Source organism: Choloepus didactylus, chromosome 3 (genome assembly GCF_015220235.1).
Source record: "Choloepus didactylus isolate mChoDid1 chromosome 3, mChoDid1.pri, whole genome shotgun sequence".
Classification (NCBI taxonomy): Eukaryota; Metazoa; Chordata; class Mammalia; order Pilosa; family Megalonychidae; genus Choloepus; species Choloepus didactylus.
In genome coordinates this window covers 106,479,836-106,497,994 of record NC_051309.1, presented here as the reverse complement: position 1 = coordinate 106,497,994, position 18,159 = coordinate 106,479,836, and the positions used below count along the sequence as shown (strand labels likewise).

Sequence of the window (18,159 nt, the reverse complement as noted above, 5' to 3'; positions counted from 1 at the left end):
AAAATTCCAACAGCCTTCTTCACAGATACGGGAAACGTAATTAAAAATTCATATGAAAAGGCAAGGGACCTTGAATGCCAAAACCACCTTGAAAAAGAACAAAGTTGGAGGACTCACACTTTCTGATTTCAAAGCTTATTAAAAAGCTATAGTAATTAAAACAGTGTGGTCTTGGCACAAGAACAGACATTTGGACTTATGGAATAGAATTGAGAGACACAAATAAGCCTGTACATCTATGGCTTATTTATTTTTTAAATTTTAATGTTTTTTAAGAGCAGCTGTAGGTGGCCACTTGATTTTTGACAAGGGAGCCAAGACCACTCAATGGGAAAAAACAGTCTCTTCAACAAAATGGTGCTGGAAAACTGGATTGAATATCCACATAAAAGAATAAAAGTGGACCCCTACCTCACACCATATACAAAAATTAATTCAAAATGGATCAACGACCTAAATACAAAAAGCTAAAACTGTAAAAGTCTTTGAAGAAAATAGGGCCATATCTTCAAGACCTCGTATTAGGCAATGGAGTCTAAGATTTTTACTGAAGACATGAGCAACAAAAGAACAAATAAATCAGATTTCATCAAAGTTAAAAACCTTTGTACATCTAAGGACATTATCATGAAAGGGAAAAAATCAACAGAATGGAAGAAAATATTTGGAATTCATATACCAGCTAAGAGTTTAATATCCAGAATATAAAAAGAACTGCTTTAACTCAACAACAAAAAGACAAATAGCACAAATAAAAAATGGGCAAAGGACCTTAACCGACTTTTTTCCAAAGATATACAAATGGTCATTAAGCACATGAAAAGATGCTCAACATTAGGGAAATGCAACAAAACCACAATGAGATATCACTTCACACCCACTAGAATGGCTATTATGCAAAAAAACCCAGAAAATAACAAATGCTGGTGAGGATGTGGAGAAATGAGAACCTTAGTAAATAGATGGGGTTAATGTAAAATAGTGCAGCTACTGTGGAAAACAATTTGGCAGTAACTCAACAACGAAGACACAATGTTAAGTGAAATAAGTCAGACATGAAGGGACAGATGTTTTATGATTCCACTCATATGAAATAGCTAGATTATGCAAATTCATAGTGACAGAAAGTAGAGTATACGTGTGATGGTTTAGAGGCTTTATGGACCCCAGAAAAGTATGTTCTTCAATTAATCTGTCCCTGTGGGTACAGCCTATTGTGGATAGGACCTTTTGATTAGGTTATTTCAGTTGAAATGTGACCCACCTAATTCAAGGCAGGTTTTAGTCCTCTTATTGGAGTGCTTTATAAGAGGATAAAACACAGAGAAGCTGAGATGAAATTAAGAGAGGCTCACAGAAAAAGCCCCAGAGAAGCTGAGAGGAAGCCACTGAAGCCAGAAGCTGGAAGCAATGAAACCTGGGAGAGAAGGACTGGCAGACATTGCCATGTGCTTTGCTATCTGACAGAAGAGCCCAAGCTTGCTGGTAAATGGTCTTCAGGGCAAGTACTATCCTTCTGATGCCTTAATTTGGACATTTTCCATGGCCTAAGACCCGTAAGCTTTTAAGTTAATAAACCCCCAGTGTATAAGCCAACCCATTTCTGGGGCATTTTGTCAGCTTTACCAAACCAAAATTATAGGCTACAATGGTTTGGGGAAAGGGGGAATGGGGAGTTAATGCACAATGGGTACAGGGTTTCTGTTTGGGGTGACAGGAAAGGTCTGGTAGTGTATGGTGGTGAGGGTGACACAACATTGTGAATGTTGTTAGATACCACTGAATGATATGTTAAGGGAGTGGTTGAGACGGGAAAGTTCATGCACCTAAAGAGACAACACCAATTAAATGCTAAACATGATCCTGGACTGGATCTAGTAATGGAGAAAAGGCCCAAAAGGACATTATTGGGAAACATGAAAAAATTGGACTATAGACTATAAATTTTATATCAATGTTAAATTACTTGAACTTGAAAACTACTTCAGATGGTTAAGTAAGTGAATATTCTTGTTTTTAGGAAATGTATGTGGAAGCCTTAAGTGTTCGAGGAGCATGATGCACACAACCTACTCTCAAATGTTTAGAAAAACTGATTAACAGACAGATAAATAGACGGATCGATAGAATGATGTGGCAAATGTGGCAAAATGTTAAAAAGTTGGTGAATCTGGGTACCTGGATGGAGGGTATATTGGCATTCCCTGTGTCGGTTTTGTATTATTTCACCAATTGTTCCAGAAGTTTGAAGTTATTTCAAAATAAAAAGTTTAAGAATGAAAAAAATGGTTGAGATCAGCAATTTTAAATTGTTCAACACAATACCTTAATTCAGGCCTTCATCATCTCTCACATATATTTTGTGACAACCTCCTAACTGTTCTCTCTGCCCCCACTAAATCTCTCCAAATGTACTAGATAATGGCACTTAACCCTTTAAGAGCTCCCTAATTCTTTACAAAATCAAATCCATATACCTTAACTTGGCATACACAATTTATCTTAATCCCCAATTCTCTTCCTTTCTGGCCACTGTCTCCACACAATCCATGTTCCAGCAATACCATTTTATTTATAGTTTACATCTTAAACCATGTTGCCTTTCATCTCGGTGCTTTTGCACACGCTGTGCCTTTGACTGAAAGGCCCTTCTCTCTTTTCCCTTCCCATTTTCCTCCTGAGAAACTCTTAGTTAACTTCTAAAATATCATCCCTTCTGTGATGTCATCCTAGACTGCCCAGACCGAGTAGGTCCCTCTTTCCTCTGTATTACACCTCAGTGTTGCGTGTGGCTTTAATGCTGTGTACTTACTTAGTTGTTTTTGTATCTGTCCCTCCACTAGACAGTTAATTCCTTGAAAGTAATACTGTGTTTTATTTGATTTATACTGCAAGCACCCCAAAATGACTGTTAAATGAACAAATGGGTCCAACAGTGTAGTTATGATGGAGACGGGGTGAAGGAAATCATTTTGCTATCCTATCTGGATATGTTCAATTTTGTCAGCATACTACTTGGTCCAATATTGGTGTCAGTGAAAAGTATGGACATTTAGGCTGGGCTGGGCAGGAAGGTTCTAGTTAACAGTTGATTTTGCCCCAGGGAGTGATCCCAAATGACAGCAGCTATCGGGAAAGAATATTCCTGTGGCTACATGGCTGGAAAAGCTATTATGGTAAAGTTAATTATTTATATTAAAAAGATTTACACAAGTCAAGGACTACCTCTACATTTAAGCTTCTTTTTATCTGTTCTATAAACAATTGAAAATAGCTGATGGATCTGAATTCTAAACTTTCTTCTGATATACAATCACTACTGCAGTTGCATAAAAGTGAAATGGTCAAAAGGTTTACTTCAGAAAAGAAAAGAGATTATACAAAACTAAAAGGCATATAATCTAGATACAAATCAACTGCTGAATTGCTTCCTGGTTCTCACCATTGTAAGCTTTAAAATAGTTCATGTGTTCATTCATTTATTCATTCATTTAACAAATATTTATAGGTTATATACCATGTGCCAGGCACACACTATGCTAAATACTGTTTAAACGGTTTTATTTTTTATTCCCACCAATACTGGCATAAGCACACAAGCGTTTATAAAAACAATAGAGAATGGAATTTAAAAATGCCAGCTTAGTGAGTTCTGGGCATCATTTACTATCTAAATATCATTTTAATTTCAAATTAAATCAGTGCCTTATGTTTGACAATGATGCTAGTAACGGTGTTGGTGGTAAAATTAACAGTAATAACAGCAGCAGCAATAGCAACCAACATTTATTGAATGCTTATGATGTCCCAGTACTAGCTGAGCGCTTTTTTTTTTAATCTTCATTTTATTGAGATATATTCACATACCACGCAGCCATACAAAACAAATCGTACATTCGATTGTTCACAGTACCATTACATAGTTGTACATTCATCACCTAAATCAATCCCTGACACCTTCATTAGCACACACACAAAAATAACAAGAATAATAATTAAAGTGAAAAAGAGCAATTGAAGTAAAAAAGAACACTGGGTACCTTTGTCTGTTTGTTTCCTTCTCCTATTTTTCTACTCATCCATCCATAAACTAGACAAAGTGGAGTGTGGTCCTTATGGCTTTCCCAATCCCATTGTCACCCCTCATAAGCTACATTTTTATACAACTGTCTTCGAGATTCATGGGTTCTGGGTTGTAGTTTGATAGTTTCAGGTATCCACCACCAGCTACCCCAATTCTTTAGAACCTAAAAAGGGTTGTCTAAATTGTGCATAAGAGTGCCCACCAGAGTGACCTCTCGGCTCCTTTTGGAATCTCTCTGCCACTGAAGCTTATTTCATTTCCTTTCACATCCCCCTTTTGGTCAAGAAGATGTTCTCCATCCCACGATGCCAGGTCTGCATTCCTCTCCAGGAGTCATATTCCATGTTGCCAGGGAGATTCACTCCCCTGGGTGTCTGATCCCACGTAGGGGGGAGGGCTAGCTGAGCGCTTCTTATAATGACCCTGTTGAATTCTCCTCACAACTCTTTTAGGTAGGTATTATTATCCTGGTGTTATACATTAAGACACTGAGATATGAAATGACCAAGTAAATGGTAAAGATAAAATGTGAACCCATTTCTGTTTGATTCCAAAGTCTTACCCTTAACTATTATAGAGCTACATAAAAAAGTTCAATCTTCATTTTTTTCCAGAATCAGTGATTAATGTATTTATTTCATCAGCAGGCATTTGACAAAAGCAATGAATTGTGGTAACTTTATGGAATTCATTTTGATTGCTATACATAAATACATAAAAGTGAAAGCTTATGATGTAAGATCTTGGGTACTGGGTTCTCCAAAAAGGCTCCTCTAATGTTTACTAGTGAATTGATTTCCCCGATACTTACTTTTGATTTACTGTGTCGTATGAGGGCCGAGAGCAGTCTGTTTGACTCCCCCATCACACCAGCATGATCTTTGGCTTCACACCATTCCACCAAACGTTCTACTAATTTAACATTCTTTCCTAGTTGTTCAGCAGCTTCTGCTATAGGAAAGAAGGCAAATCACAAAGAAATGAGTCATTGACAGGCAGTCAACTGAAATAAACTGAAATAAATTGATAAAGAGGTAAGAGTACAAAAGGAAATTACACACCTAAAAAACACAATACAATAATTTCATTAAAGCAAGAACTGTACATACACGGTATCTGATGGGTTATTTGGCTTTTTCTTATAATAAAGTTGTGGACTTTCACACAAAATACAAAAACAAACAACTTCATACTCTTTCGGTTAAACCTGCTTGTCTGTTAGTTCTCTAGCAGACTAATTTTTAAGAGTTGCCAGGAGTCATCTAAGCAATCAATAACAAAGAAGTGTCTAGAATTGAGAAATAAATAAATAAACCTAGTGCATTCTTAAGGAGTGGTTTTCATGGCTGTTTCCGCAAATCAAAGAATGCTTTTCCTAGTTGCAAAACAAATTTTTAAAAATTTTCACTGGCACTACATTGAAACATGACGATTTTGAAGAAAAGATCAAAATGGGCATAGAATGACAAGACAAAAGCAAAACAAACAAAAAAGCCTTTAGAAGCTGCTACTAAGCCAACCTAAAAACAGAATTATATGTACTAATAAACAGAGGTGCAATTTAATTTCCATGTAAAGTCAATTACAGAAAGCATGGGAATTAATGAATGGGACTCCAAAGCCAATCTCTATTTACCTTTCATTTGCTATTTATCTTTGTGATTTTATAATTCTGAAAGCTTAAAATCAGTCCTTTTTCAACTAAAGATGCATTAAAACTATTAAATAAAAAATGCAAATGGTTAAAGCTTTTCTTTACCTTGGGCATCTATTAACATTCTTAAAGTTCCCAGAAGTTTAAACTGAACTGGAGGCATTTCAGATTTAAGGAATTTCAAAACTGCCTCTGTGACCCCTGCTGATAACATCTTTGCTTTATTTACGACTAGGGAGAGAGAGAGAAAGAGAATATGGTTAAAATGTCATTAGCATTCTTGATGATATACATACAATTCAACACACATTTATTGGGTGTCTATTATCTATAAGGCCCAGTGTTATATTTTTCTACTTAGAAACAATCCTATTACACTTCTATGATTTTTAAGAAAAGGATTTTTAATTTGGGGGGCAGGGTTGGGGGCTAAGTATACTGTGTGTCCATAGGAACATAACATACAAAATCATATTTACTAGCTTTCTAATCCTAAACCCATTCTCAAAACATTTACTTAAATAATTTGTAAAGGAACTATGAAAATGTTGCCTTCTTAATCACAAAAAGCACAATTCTTCAGTTTTTTCTCTGTCCTTGACCCAACTGTGTTAATACAGATATCATAAACATTAATAGACAATATTAATCTGCTATATGAATCACTGAATTCATATGAATTGGATCTTCATATAGTTATATGTTCTAAATGTAATTTGAGAAAGTAGAATAAAAGAATAGTTTTAACTATCTTTTGTATTATTTCTTATGATAATGTGATTTCATGGCTCAAAAGTCTTTAATCCCAAAAGACACATTAAGGCAATTTTATAAAGTTGTGTGTCTGCTTGTGGCAAAGCACCTTAAATAGTCATTCTTTAGGGGACTCTATTAAACGATGCCATTCGCTCACCTCAATTCTAGATGCTTAAAAAAAGTTAATATGATGAAAATCCACAAGTTCACAAAAGATTAAAGAATAGAATATCCGAATCATCTGAACAAAGGCTAAGATTATGCTTGAATAGTCTCAGAAAACATATTTAACACATAATCTCCATTTACTAGTAAAAAAAAAAAAGTGAACAATTTGAAGATTTTCTTTTTTCTTTTCTTGATTAAGGAGGTCAACTTATCACACACAGTAAATATGTTCCTCAAAGGACTTTATTTCCTACCTAGTTGCCTACTAATCTCAATCTTACTGGAATAGCCAGGTTCTGAGGGCACTTAGTGCTGCATGCTGTACAGTTACATTTCCATCTTCTACATGTCTGTCCAGTAGATCCATAAGTTTTTCTACAATTCCATTATCTACCATATGGATACAATTTCCATCTGAACAAAACAAAAGCATATTTAACTTCCTTTAAAAAAATAGTTTTTTTAAAAATAGTTTTTAATACTGATTCCTGTCCATTCTCTACATTAGGGAAAATGGAATTATAGGAAAGTAAAGCTAATTCCATTTCTTTCTCCCATCAGATTTATAGGTTTTTCTGTTTATTGAATAAGAAGGCTGATAACACAGGTCCTTAACACAGATAAATTTTTAAAATCAGAAAAGGAACCAGAAAATCCCTAGCTTAGAGCCTGATAATACACCAAAGGATGAATAAGTGAAAATCACAATGCTAATTAAAATGCCCATGAATAGCTTCCATCTATACTTTTTTTATAGTGAAATCCGCTTGTGTTTTTGCTAACGTTATTATATAGGGAAAAGTACTTCACATTTTGTTACCATGGTTAATATTTTTTTTAATTCAATTTTATTGAGATTGTTCACATACCATACAATCATCCAAAGTACACAATCAATTGCCCATGGTACCATCACACAGCTGTGCATCCATCACCACAATTAATTTTTTCTTCAATTTTTAGAACATTTTCATTACTCCAGAAAAGAAATAAAAACAAAAAAGAAAACTCAAAATCCTTCCATACCCCTAATCCCTCTCCCCCCATTATTGACTCATAGTATCGGTATAGTACATTTTGTTACTGTTGATGAAAGAATGTTAAAATTACTACTAACTGTAGTACATAATTTGCAACAGGTATATTTTTCTCTATATACCCCTCTATTATTAACTTCTAGTTTATAGTGTCATACATTTGTTTCTAGCTCATGAAAGAGATTTCTAATATTTGTACAGTTAATCATGGACATTGGCCACCACAAGATTCACTGTTTTATACATTCCCATCTTTTAACCTCCAACTTTCCTTCTGGTGACATATGTGACTCTAAGCTTCACATTTCCACCACATTCACACACCATTCAGCACTGTTAGTTATTCTCATAATAACATGCCACCTTCACCTCTGTCCATTTCCAAACACTTAAGTTCAATCTAGTTAAACATTCTGCTAATAATAAGCGACTGCTCCCCATTCTTTAGCCTCATTCTATATCCTGGTAACCTATATTTCATGTCTATGAGTTTACACGTTATAATTAGTTCATAGCAGTAAGACCACACAATATTTGTCCTTTTGTGTCTGACTTATTTCACTCAATATAGTGCCCTCAAGGTTTCTTCCTCAACTCATTTTTTTTTAAAGGCAGTTTTGTTCACACACCATACATTCTGTCCTAAGTAAACAACTGATGGTTCCTTGTATAGTCACGTATTTATGTATTCACCACCATCACCACTATCTATATAAGGACATCTCCATTTCTTTCACAGAGAAGGAGAAAGAGTCAAAGAAGGTAGAGAGACAAAAGAAAAACAAAAAGGAAAAAAAAATGACAGCTAAAAAGCAACAAAAGGAAAGACAGAATTGAAATCAAGTATAATAAGAGTCAGACAACATCACCAATGCCAAGAATCCCATATCCCTCCCTTATATCCCCCTGTTTTAGGCATTTAGCTTTGATATAGTGCCTTTGTTACATTAAAGGGAGCATAAAACAATGTTTCTGTTAACTATAATCTCTAGTTTGCATTGATTGTATTTTCCCCCCATATCACTCCATTTATAACACCTTGTAAGGATGACATTCATTTGTTCTCCCTTATGTCAAAACATATTTCCACATTTTATCACAATTGTTGAGCACTCTAGGTTTCACTAAGTCATACAGTCTCAGTCTTTATTTTCCTTCTTTCCTTCTGGTGTCCCACATGCCCTTAACCTTCCTCTTTCAACCATACTCACAGTCATCTTTGTTCAGTGTACTTACATTGCTGTGCTACCATCAAAATTGTGTTTCAAACTGTGTTAACATTTAAAATGAGAATACTACAATGAATTGCTACAAACCTCACAACTAGTTTCAAGAATTATCAATACTTTGCCATCATAACTTCATCTTTTGTTTTTTTAAATTTCTGTCCCTCTCTTGCTTCATTTTTTTTCAGCTTTTTATTGTACTAACCAATATAGAGTACAAAATTAACCTTTTTTAACCACATTCAAGTGTACAATTCAGTAGTAGTAATCATATTCAAAGTATCACTGACATCCATTATTGCTCCTTTTTTACCACCTCAAACAGAAACTACTTACCATTAAGCTCTATCTCCCTCTTCCCATTCATCCCCCTGCTCTATAAAGACAAATACCATCTGTCTTTATGAAGTATACTTCTTCTTCTAGGTATTTCATGTAAATGAGATGATAAAATTTTTGACATTTTAGGCCAGTTTATTTCACTCAACATTATGTCTTCAAGGCCCATCCATGTTGCAGCATGCATCAGGCCTTCATTTCTTTCTATACCTGAATAATATTCCACTGTATGTATATACTGCATTTTGTTTATCCATTCAGCTGTTGATAGATACGTTTTTTTTTCTACCTTTTGTCTATTGTGAATAATGCTGCTATAAACATTGGTGTACAAATACCTGAGTCCCTGCTTTCAATTCTTTTGGGTATATACCAAGAAGGAAGATTGTTGGGTCATATGGTAATTCTATTTTCAATATTTTGAGGAACCACCAATCTGATTTTCACAGTGGCTATACCATTCTACAGTGCCACCAGCAATGCATAAGGATTCCTATTTCTCCACATCCTCACCAGAGCTTTTTTTTCCCCTCAGGAATGTACAAATGTCTTTTAATTCAAAAGTACAAAATAAATTATCTGTAGGTATGGGGAAAATCACAGCAGTAAACCATTATACATTGTCAACTGAAACCAGTTACTGATGGTTATAGTAATTTTTTTTACATCAGCCAGTCTTTTCTTCTGTCTTTTTCTTCTTTGAATGACTTCTCAAGTTAATGTTGAGAAACACTGCCTTGAGCTCTCCATCACAGTGGCCAACACTTATTTTGTTTTCTTAATAATAGCCCTCCTACTAGGCGTGAGGTGGTATCTCACTGTGGTTTTGATTTGCATTTCCCTGATGACCAATGCTATTGAGCATCTTTTCATGTAGTTATTGACCATTTCTATATCTCCTGTGGAGAACTGTCTTTTCAAGTCCTTTGTCCATGTTTTATTTGGGTTATTTGTCTTTTTGTTGTTGAATTAAAGCAGTTCTTTATAAATTCTGGATATTAAACCTCTAATCAGATACATGGTTTCCAAATATTTTCTCCCATTCTGAAGATTATCTTTTCACTTCAATAGTGTTCTTTGAAGAATAAAAGTTCTCAATTTTGATGAAGTCCATTTTATCTATTTTTGGTGTTGTTGCTTGTGCTTTTGGTGTCATATCTAAGAAATCACTATCAAATCCAAGGTTATGAAGGTTCCCTGTATGTTTTCTTCTATAAGTTTTATGGTTTTAGCTCTTATATTTAGATCCCATTTAGAATTTTTGTATACAGTGTAAGGTAGGGGTCTAACATTGTTCTTTTGCATGTGGATATCCAGTTTCTCCAACACCGATTTGCTGAAGAGATTCTTTTCCCAATTAATGTATTTGGCTCCCTTGTCAAAATCTGTTGGCTATAGAGGTGTGGGTTATCTCTGAACTCTCAATTCTACTCCACTGGTCTATGGGTCTATGTTTATGCCAGTTCCACACTAGTTTGATTACTGTGGCTTTGCAGTAGACTTTGATATCATGAAGTCTTGTATCTCCTACTTTGTTCTTCCTTTGCAATACTGATTTGGCTATTTTGGGACCCTTGCAATTGCATATGTGTTTGAGGACTGGCATTTCCATTTCTGCAAAAATTTTGACAGGCACGGCTTGAATTTGCTGACAGCTTTGGGTAATGTTGACATCTTAATGATTTTAAGTCTTCCTATCCATTATCCATGAACATGATGTCATGCCATTTATTTAGATCCTCTTATTTTTTTGCAGTAATGTTTTGTGTTTTTCATGTACAAGTATTTCCCTTCCTTAGTTAAATTTTATTCCTAGGCATTTTATTCTTTTATGAGCTATTGTGAATGGGATTGCTTTTTTTTTTTTTTTAATTCAGTTTTATTGAAATATATTCATAAACCATACAGTCATCCATGGTATACAATCAACTGTTCACGTATGATCATATAGTTATGCGTTCATCACCACAATCTATTTCTGAACATTTTCCTTACATCAGAAAGAATCAGAATAAGAATAAAAAATAAAAGTGAAAAGAGAATACTCAAACCATCCCCCCATCCCACCCTATTTGTCATTTAGTTTTTACTCCCATTTTTCTACTGATTTTTTTTCAATTTTTTAACTTTGTTTATCAAAAAATTAAAAACAAACAGGCAAACAACAACCAAAAAACCCCCACAACATTTCAAACAAAGCAATGGATTAAGGAAAACAAATAACCTAAAATAACTACTTTGCTTCCAATATGTTCCTACCATACCCCAAGAAAATTAATAAATCATGTCCAAACAGAGGAGTAAGAAAAACAAATAATCTAAAATAACTACATTGCTTCCAACATGTTCCTACCATACCCCAAGAAAATTAACAACCCCTAAGAAAACAATGGAATAAGAGAAAAAAAAAAACCTAAAATAACTCTTATTGCTTCCAACATGATCTTCCTATATCCAAGAAAGTTTACAAACCATAATCATTCCTGAGCATTCCCATAACATTGAGATTACCCTCCATAGTTTATCTGTTCTTATTAGATTATCATTCCCCCTCCACTAATTGGTATCTCTAGGTCCCCTACATTCTACAGTATAAAACATTGTACATTTTTCACAGAATTCACATTAGTGGTAACATACAATATCTCTCTTTTTGTGCCTGGCTTATTTTGCTCAGCATTATGTCTTTTTTTTTTTTTTTTTAATCTTTATTTTATTGAGATATATTCATATACCACGCAGTCATACAAAACAAATCGTACTTTCGATTGTTCACAGTACCATTAGATAGTTGTACATTCATCACCCAAATCAATCCCTGACACCTTCATTAGCACACACACAAGAATAACAAGAATAATAATTAGAGTGAAAAAGAGCAATTGAAGTAAAAAAAACACTGGGTACCTTTGTCTGTTTGTTTCCTTCCCCTATTTTTCTACTCATCCATCCATAAACTAGACGAAGTGGAGTGTGGTCCTTATGGCTTTCCCAATCTCGTCACCCCTCATAAGCTACATTTTTATACAACTGTCTTCGAGATTCATGGGTTCTGGGTTGTAGTTTGATAGTTTCAGGTATCCACCACCAGCTACCCCAATTCTTTAGAACCTAAAAAGGGTTGTCTAAAGTGTGCGTAAGAGTGCCCACCAGAGTGACCTCTCGGCTCCTTTTGGATTCTCTCTGCCACTGAAGCTTATTTCATTTCCTTTCACATCCCCCTTTTGGTCAAGAAGATGTTCTCCGTCCCACGATGCCAGGTCTACATTCCTCCCCGGGAGTCATATTCCACGTTGCCAGGGAGATTCACTCCCCTGGGTGTCTGATCCCACGTAGGGGGGAGGGCAGTGATTTCACCTTTCAAGTTGGCTTAGCTAGAGAGACAGGGCCACATTTGAGCAACAAAGAGGCATTCGGGAGGAGGCTCTTAGGCACAACCATAGGGAGGCCTAGCCTCTCCTTTGCAGCAACCGTCTTCCCAAGGGTAAAACCTGTGGTAGAGGGCCCAACCCATCAAACCACCAGTCCCCTATGTCTGTGGTCATGTTAGCAACCATGGAGGTGGGGTAGGCGAATACCCCTGCATTCTCCACAGGCTCCTCAAGGGGGCACTACATCTTTTTTTTTTCCTTGTTTTCTTTTTTTTTTTTTTACTTTCCCTTCTTTTTTAAATCAACTGTATGAAAAAAAGTTAAAAAGAAAACAAACATACAATAAAAGAACATTTCAAAGAGACCATAACAAGGGAGTAAGAAAAAGACAACTAACCTAACTGCTTAACTTCCAACATGTTCCTGTTTTACCCCAAGAAAGTTACCTAATATAGCAACATTTCTGTGAACTTGCTCCTACTATATCCATCAGAAATTAACAGAGAATGGGATTGCTTTTTAAATTTCTGTTCCAGAATATTGTTTGGTGGTGTACAAAAACACAACTGATTTTTGTTACTCTTGTAGCCTACAACTTTGTTAAATGCATTTATCAGTTCTAGTAATTTTCTTGTGAATTCTTTGGGATCTTCTAGAGATAGTTTTACTTTCTCCTTTCTGATGTGAATGCCTTTTATTTCTTTTTCTTGCCTAATTTCTATGGCAAGGAACTTTGAGTACCATGTTTAATAGCAATGGTGAAAGTAGCCACCTTGTCTTGTTCCTGATCTCAGGGGGAAGGCGTTCAGTCTTTTACTATTGAGCATAAAGTAAGTTGTGGGTTTTTCATATATGCTCATTATCATATTGAAGAAGTGACTTTCTATTCCTAATTTTTTTTTGAGTATTTTAATCATGAAAAGGTGTTGGATTTTGTCAAAAGCCTTTCTCCATCAATTGAGATGATCGTGCAATTTTTTTCCACTTCATTCTATTGATGTGGTGTACTACACTATCCTTGCACTCCCTGGATAAATCCCACTTGATCATGGTGTAGAACTACAGTAATAAGCTCTTGGATTTGATTTGCTAGTATTTTATCGAGGATTTTTACACCTATATTCATGAGGGAAATTAGTCTATAGTTTTCTTGGGTCTTTATCTGGCTTTGGTAGTAGGGTAATGCTGTCTTTATCAATTTTTAAAAAAAGTTTGAAAAGGGCTGGTGTTAATTTTTCTTTGAATCTATGATAGGATTCACCAGTGAAGCCATCTGGCCCCACAGTTTTCTTTGTTTGGGATTTTTTTTTATTCAATGTCTTTACTTGTTATAGGTCTGTTGAGATGATCTATTTCTACTTCAGTCAGAATTTAGGCAAGTTATATATTTCCAGGAAATCTGTCCATTTCCTCTAGGTTAGTATATGATTGCTCATAGTATGTTCTTAAAATCCTTTTACTTTCTCCAATATCAGAGGTAATGTAAACCCTTTCATTTTGGTTTAGTTATCTGCATCCATTCTTTTCTAAGTTGTCAGTCTAACTAAAGGTTTGTCAATTTTATTGATCACTTCAAAGCACCAACTTTGGTGTCAATGATTCTTTAGATTGTGTATATCATTTATCACCACTCTAATCTTTATTATTTTGTTCCTTCATTACCTGCTTTAGTTTTAATTTCCTCTCCTTTTTCTAGTTCTTTCAGATGTGAAGTTAATTGACTTGAGGTCTTTCTTCACATTTAAAACAGGCGTTCATAGCTATAAATGTCCCTCTGAGCACATAAGTTTTGGTATGTTGTATTTTTCGCTCATCTCATGATATTCCCTAATTTCCCTTGTGATGTCTTCTTTGACTCAGTGATTGTTTAAGGGTGTATTGTTTAACATTCACACATGTGGACTTTCCAGTTTTCCTTCTGTTAGTGATTTCTAGCTTTATTTCCTTGTGGTAAGAGAAGATGCTTTGCATAATTTCAATCTTTTAAAATTTACTGAGAATTGTCATTGTCTACCATGTAGTCTATCCTGGAGAATGATCTATGTGCACTTGAGAAGAATGTGTTTTCTGCTTTGTTGGGTGCGGAGCTTTGTATATGTTTGTTAGGTCTAGTTTATATATAGCAATGTTCAAGTACTCATTTCTTTATTGATCTTCTGTCTAAATGAAAGTGGTATACTGAAGTCTCCAACTATTATCACAGAGTTATCTCAATGTTTGCCTCATGCATTTTGAGTCACTGTGATTAGGGGCAGATATGTTTATAATTGTTATAACTTCTTGGTGGATTGAAATTTTTATTATTCTTTGTCTCTTGCTAAAAGTTTTTTTTTTAATGCAATTTTATTGAGATATATTCACACTTCAGATAATCCATCCAAATATACAATTAATGGCTCATATTATCATCACATAGTTGTGCATTCATCACCCCAACCAATTTTAGAACATTTTCATTACTCCAAAAAAGAAAAAAATAAAAAGAAAAATAAAAAAGAAAACCCAAAACATCCCATACCCTTTATTCCCCTCTATTATTTTTTTTAACAGTTTTATTCACACACCATCCTAAGTGTACAACCCATGGCTCATGGTATAATCACATTGTTATGCATTCACTACTACAGATACTACGAGAACATTCTCATTTCTTCTAGAGGAAAAAACATGGCCCTTATATTCCCCTATTATTGACATTTAGCTTTGGTTTAGGACCTTTGTTACAATTATTTCAAGAATATCACAATGTTACTGTTAATTGTGTTAATGTAAATTCGCTTACATTAATTGTATTTTTCCCATATACCACCCTATTATTAACACCTTATTATAGTGACATACGTTTGCTCTAGCTCATGTAAGAACTTTCTTACACCATCATTGTCCACTCTAGGTTTTGCTAAATTATACAGTCCCAGTTTTTATACTCTAGCTTTCCTTCTGGTGACATACAAGACTCCAGCTTTCCTTTCAACAATACTCACACTCAGCTTTGTTAATTACACTTATAGCATTGTGCTGCCATCACATAGCATTATACTATCCATTTTGAAATCTTTCTAATCAACCTTACTGAACATTCCGTACTCCTTAAGCACAGACTGCCCAATCTCTGCCCTTCTTCTATCTTCTGATAATCCATGCTTTTGACTTTAATTCTCAGAGTTTGCTCATTATAGTTAGTTCATATTAGTGAGATCATATAATATTTGTCCTTTTGTTTCTGGCTTATTTCACTGAACATAATGTCCTCAAGGTTCATTTACATCGTTGCATGCCTTATGACTCTGGTAACAGATTTTGATGTAAAGTCTATTTTGTGCTGTATTAGCATAGACACCCCAGCTCTCTTTTGATTACTATTTGCATGGAATATTTTTTTCGATCCTTTCACTTTCAACTTATTTGTCTTTGGGGTCTGAGGTGAGTCTTACAAACATACAGTTAGATCCTGCTGCTTCTTTTTTTAAAAATTCATTTTCCAATCTGAGTCTTTAGTTTGCAAAGTTTAATCCAGTTACATTCATTATAGTTGCTTATAAAGCAGGACTTAACTTCAGTCATTTTGTCCTTCACTTTTCGTCCATCTTACATCTTTTTTTTGCCCTCTTTTAGTTCATTGTAGCCTTTTTTTGTGTGTATAGTTGATATTTTGAGATGTAACCGATTAATTCCTTTCTCACTTCCAATGTACATATTTTAAATACTTTCCTTTTAGATAATGTGGCTTGTATGAAACAAGTTAAGTCTATAACATGCTAGTTCAAAATGATACCAATTTATTCAATAGCATATGTTCCTATACTCCACAATTTTCACTGTTGTTTTTGTCCCACATTACATCTTTATATTTTGCATGTCCAAAACACAGAAATCATTATTTCTTACTGAGCTGAATTCTAAATCATAAAAGAAATAAAGAGCAGAATTACATACTGAGAATACAACCGAGGTTTGCATTTACCTATGCAGTTACCTTTACTGGAGATCTTCATTTCTTCATATTGGTCAAGATACTATCTCCTGGCCTTTCCTATCAATCTGAAGAATTCCCTTGAACATTTCTTGTAGAGAAGGTCTCTTGGCACCATTTTTGTTTATCTGTGAATGTATAAAACTATCCTTCACTTTTGAAGGACAGTTTTCTGGATACAGAATTCATGGTTGGCAGTTTTTCTCTTTCAGTGCCTTAAATATGCCTTCTTGCCTTCATGGTTTCTGATGAGAAACTGGCACTCAATCTTATTGTGAATCCCTTGTATGTGACTAATCATCTCTAACTGCTTTCAGAATTCTTTATCTTTGGCATTCAACATTTTGATTAGTATATGTCTTGGAACGAGTTGATTTGGCTTTATGCTGTTTGGAGTTCACTATATTTCTTAGATGTTATATTCATGTCTTCCACCAGATTTGGGAAGCTTTTGGCCATTATTTCCTCCAATATTCTTTCCACTCCCTTTTCTTCTCTCCTCTGGGACTCCCATAATGCATTATTATTAATGCTTCATGTTGTCCCACAGGTCCCTTAGTCTCTGTTCACTTTTTTTCATTCTTCTCTCCATCTGCTCTCCAGAGTGCAGATTTCAATTTTCTTATCTTCTAGTTTGCTGATTTTTTCTTCTATCTGTTCAAATCTGCTGTTGAATGCTTCTAGTATATTTTTCTTTAATTTTCACTCTTTTATTTTTGTTAGAGATGTATTGGGTTTACTCTGCATGAAATACAGAGTTCCCATATATTATCCTATTAGTGTGGTCAAACTGTTACAATTCATGAAAGAACATTTTTATAACTGTTATTAATCATAACCTATTGTTTAAAATAGGTTCACTGTATTGTACAGTGCTATGCTCTATTTACTTTTACAAAAATTTTGTTCTACTAACATATACAACTGAAAATTCCTCATTTAACGACATTCACATAAATAATGTGGGGCAGTTAATTACATCACAATCTTGTGCTACCATCACCACCATCCATTTTCAAAACTTTAACAATCACCCAAATGAAAACTCTATATAATTTAAGTACTAACTACCCATTTCCTACCCCCACCCCAGCCCCTGGTAACTAATATTCTAGGTTCTGACTCTACGAGCTTGCTTATTCTAATTATTTCCTATCAGTGGCATGATACAATATTTGTCCTTTTGTGTCTGGCTTATGTCACTCAACTTGATGTCTTCAAGGTTCATCCATGTTGTTGCATGTGTCAGAACTACATTCTATTTTATGGTTGAAATATACCATTATATGTATATATACCACATTTTGCTTATCCATTCGTTAGTTAATACTTGGGTTCCTTCCAACTTTTGATAATTGTGAACAATGATGCCATGAGCACTGGTGTGGAACTATCTGTTTGAGTCCACACTTCCAAAACTTTAGTGTATATACCTCAAAGTGGGATTGCTGGGTCATATGGTAATTTTATACTTTACTTTCTGAGGAACTGCCAAACTGTTTTCCACAGCGTCTACACCATTTTACATTCCAACCAATAATGAATGAGTAT

The 18,159-nt window shown here is 34.7% G+C and overlaps 1 protein-coding gene across 1 annotated transcript in view; it reads right to left on the bottom strand.

Annotated features, from left to right (window-relative positions):
- RAP1GDS1 (Rap1 GTPase-GDP dissociation stimulator 1) overlaps positions 1–18,159 on the bottom strand; it is a 205,973-nt gene that overhangs the window by 18,860 nt on the left and 168,954 nt on the right. The window contains exons 10-13 of the mRNA XM_037831460.1: positions 6,944–7,076; positions 6,256–6,293; positions 5,844–5,969; positions 4,896–5,035 (exon numbers count right to left, since the gene is read on the bottom strand). Coding sequence (XP_037687388.1) covers positions 4,896–5,035; positions 5,844–5,969; positions 6,256–6,293; positions 6,944–7,076 — 437 coding nt within the window. The remainder of the gene's footprint in view (positions 1–4,895; positions 5,036–5,843; positions 5,970–6,255; positions 6,294–6,943; positions 7,077–18,159) is intronic.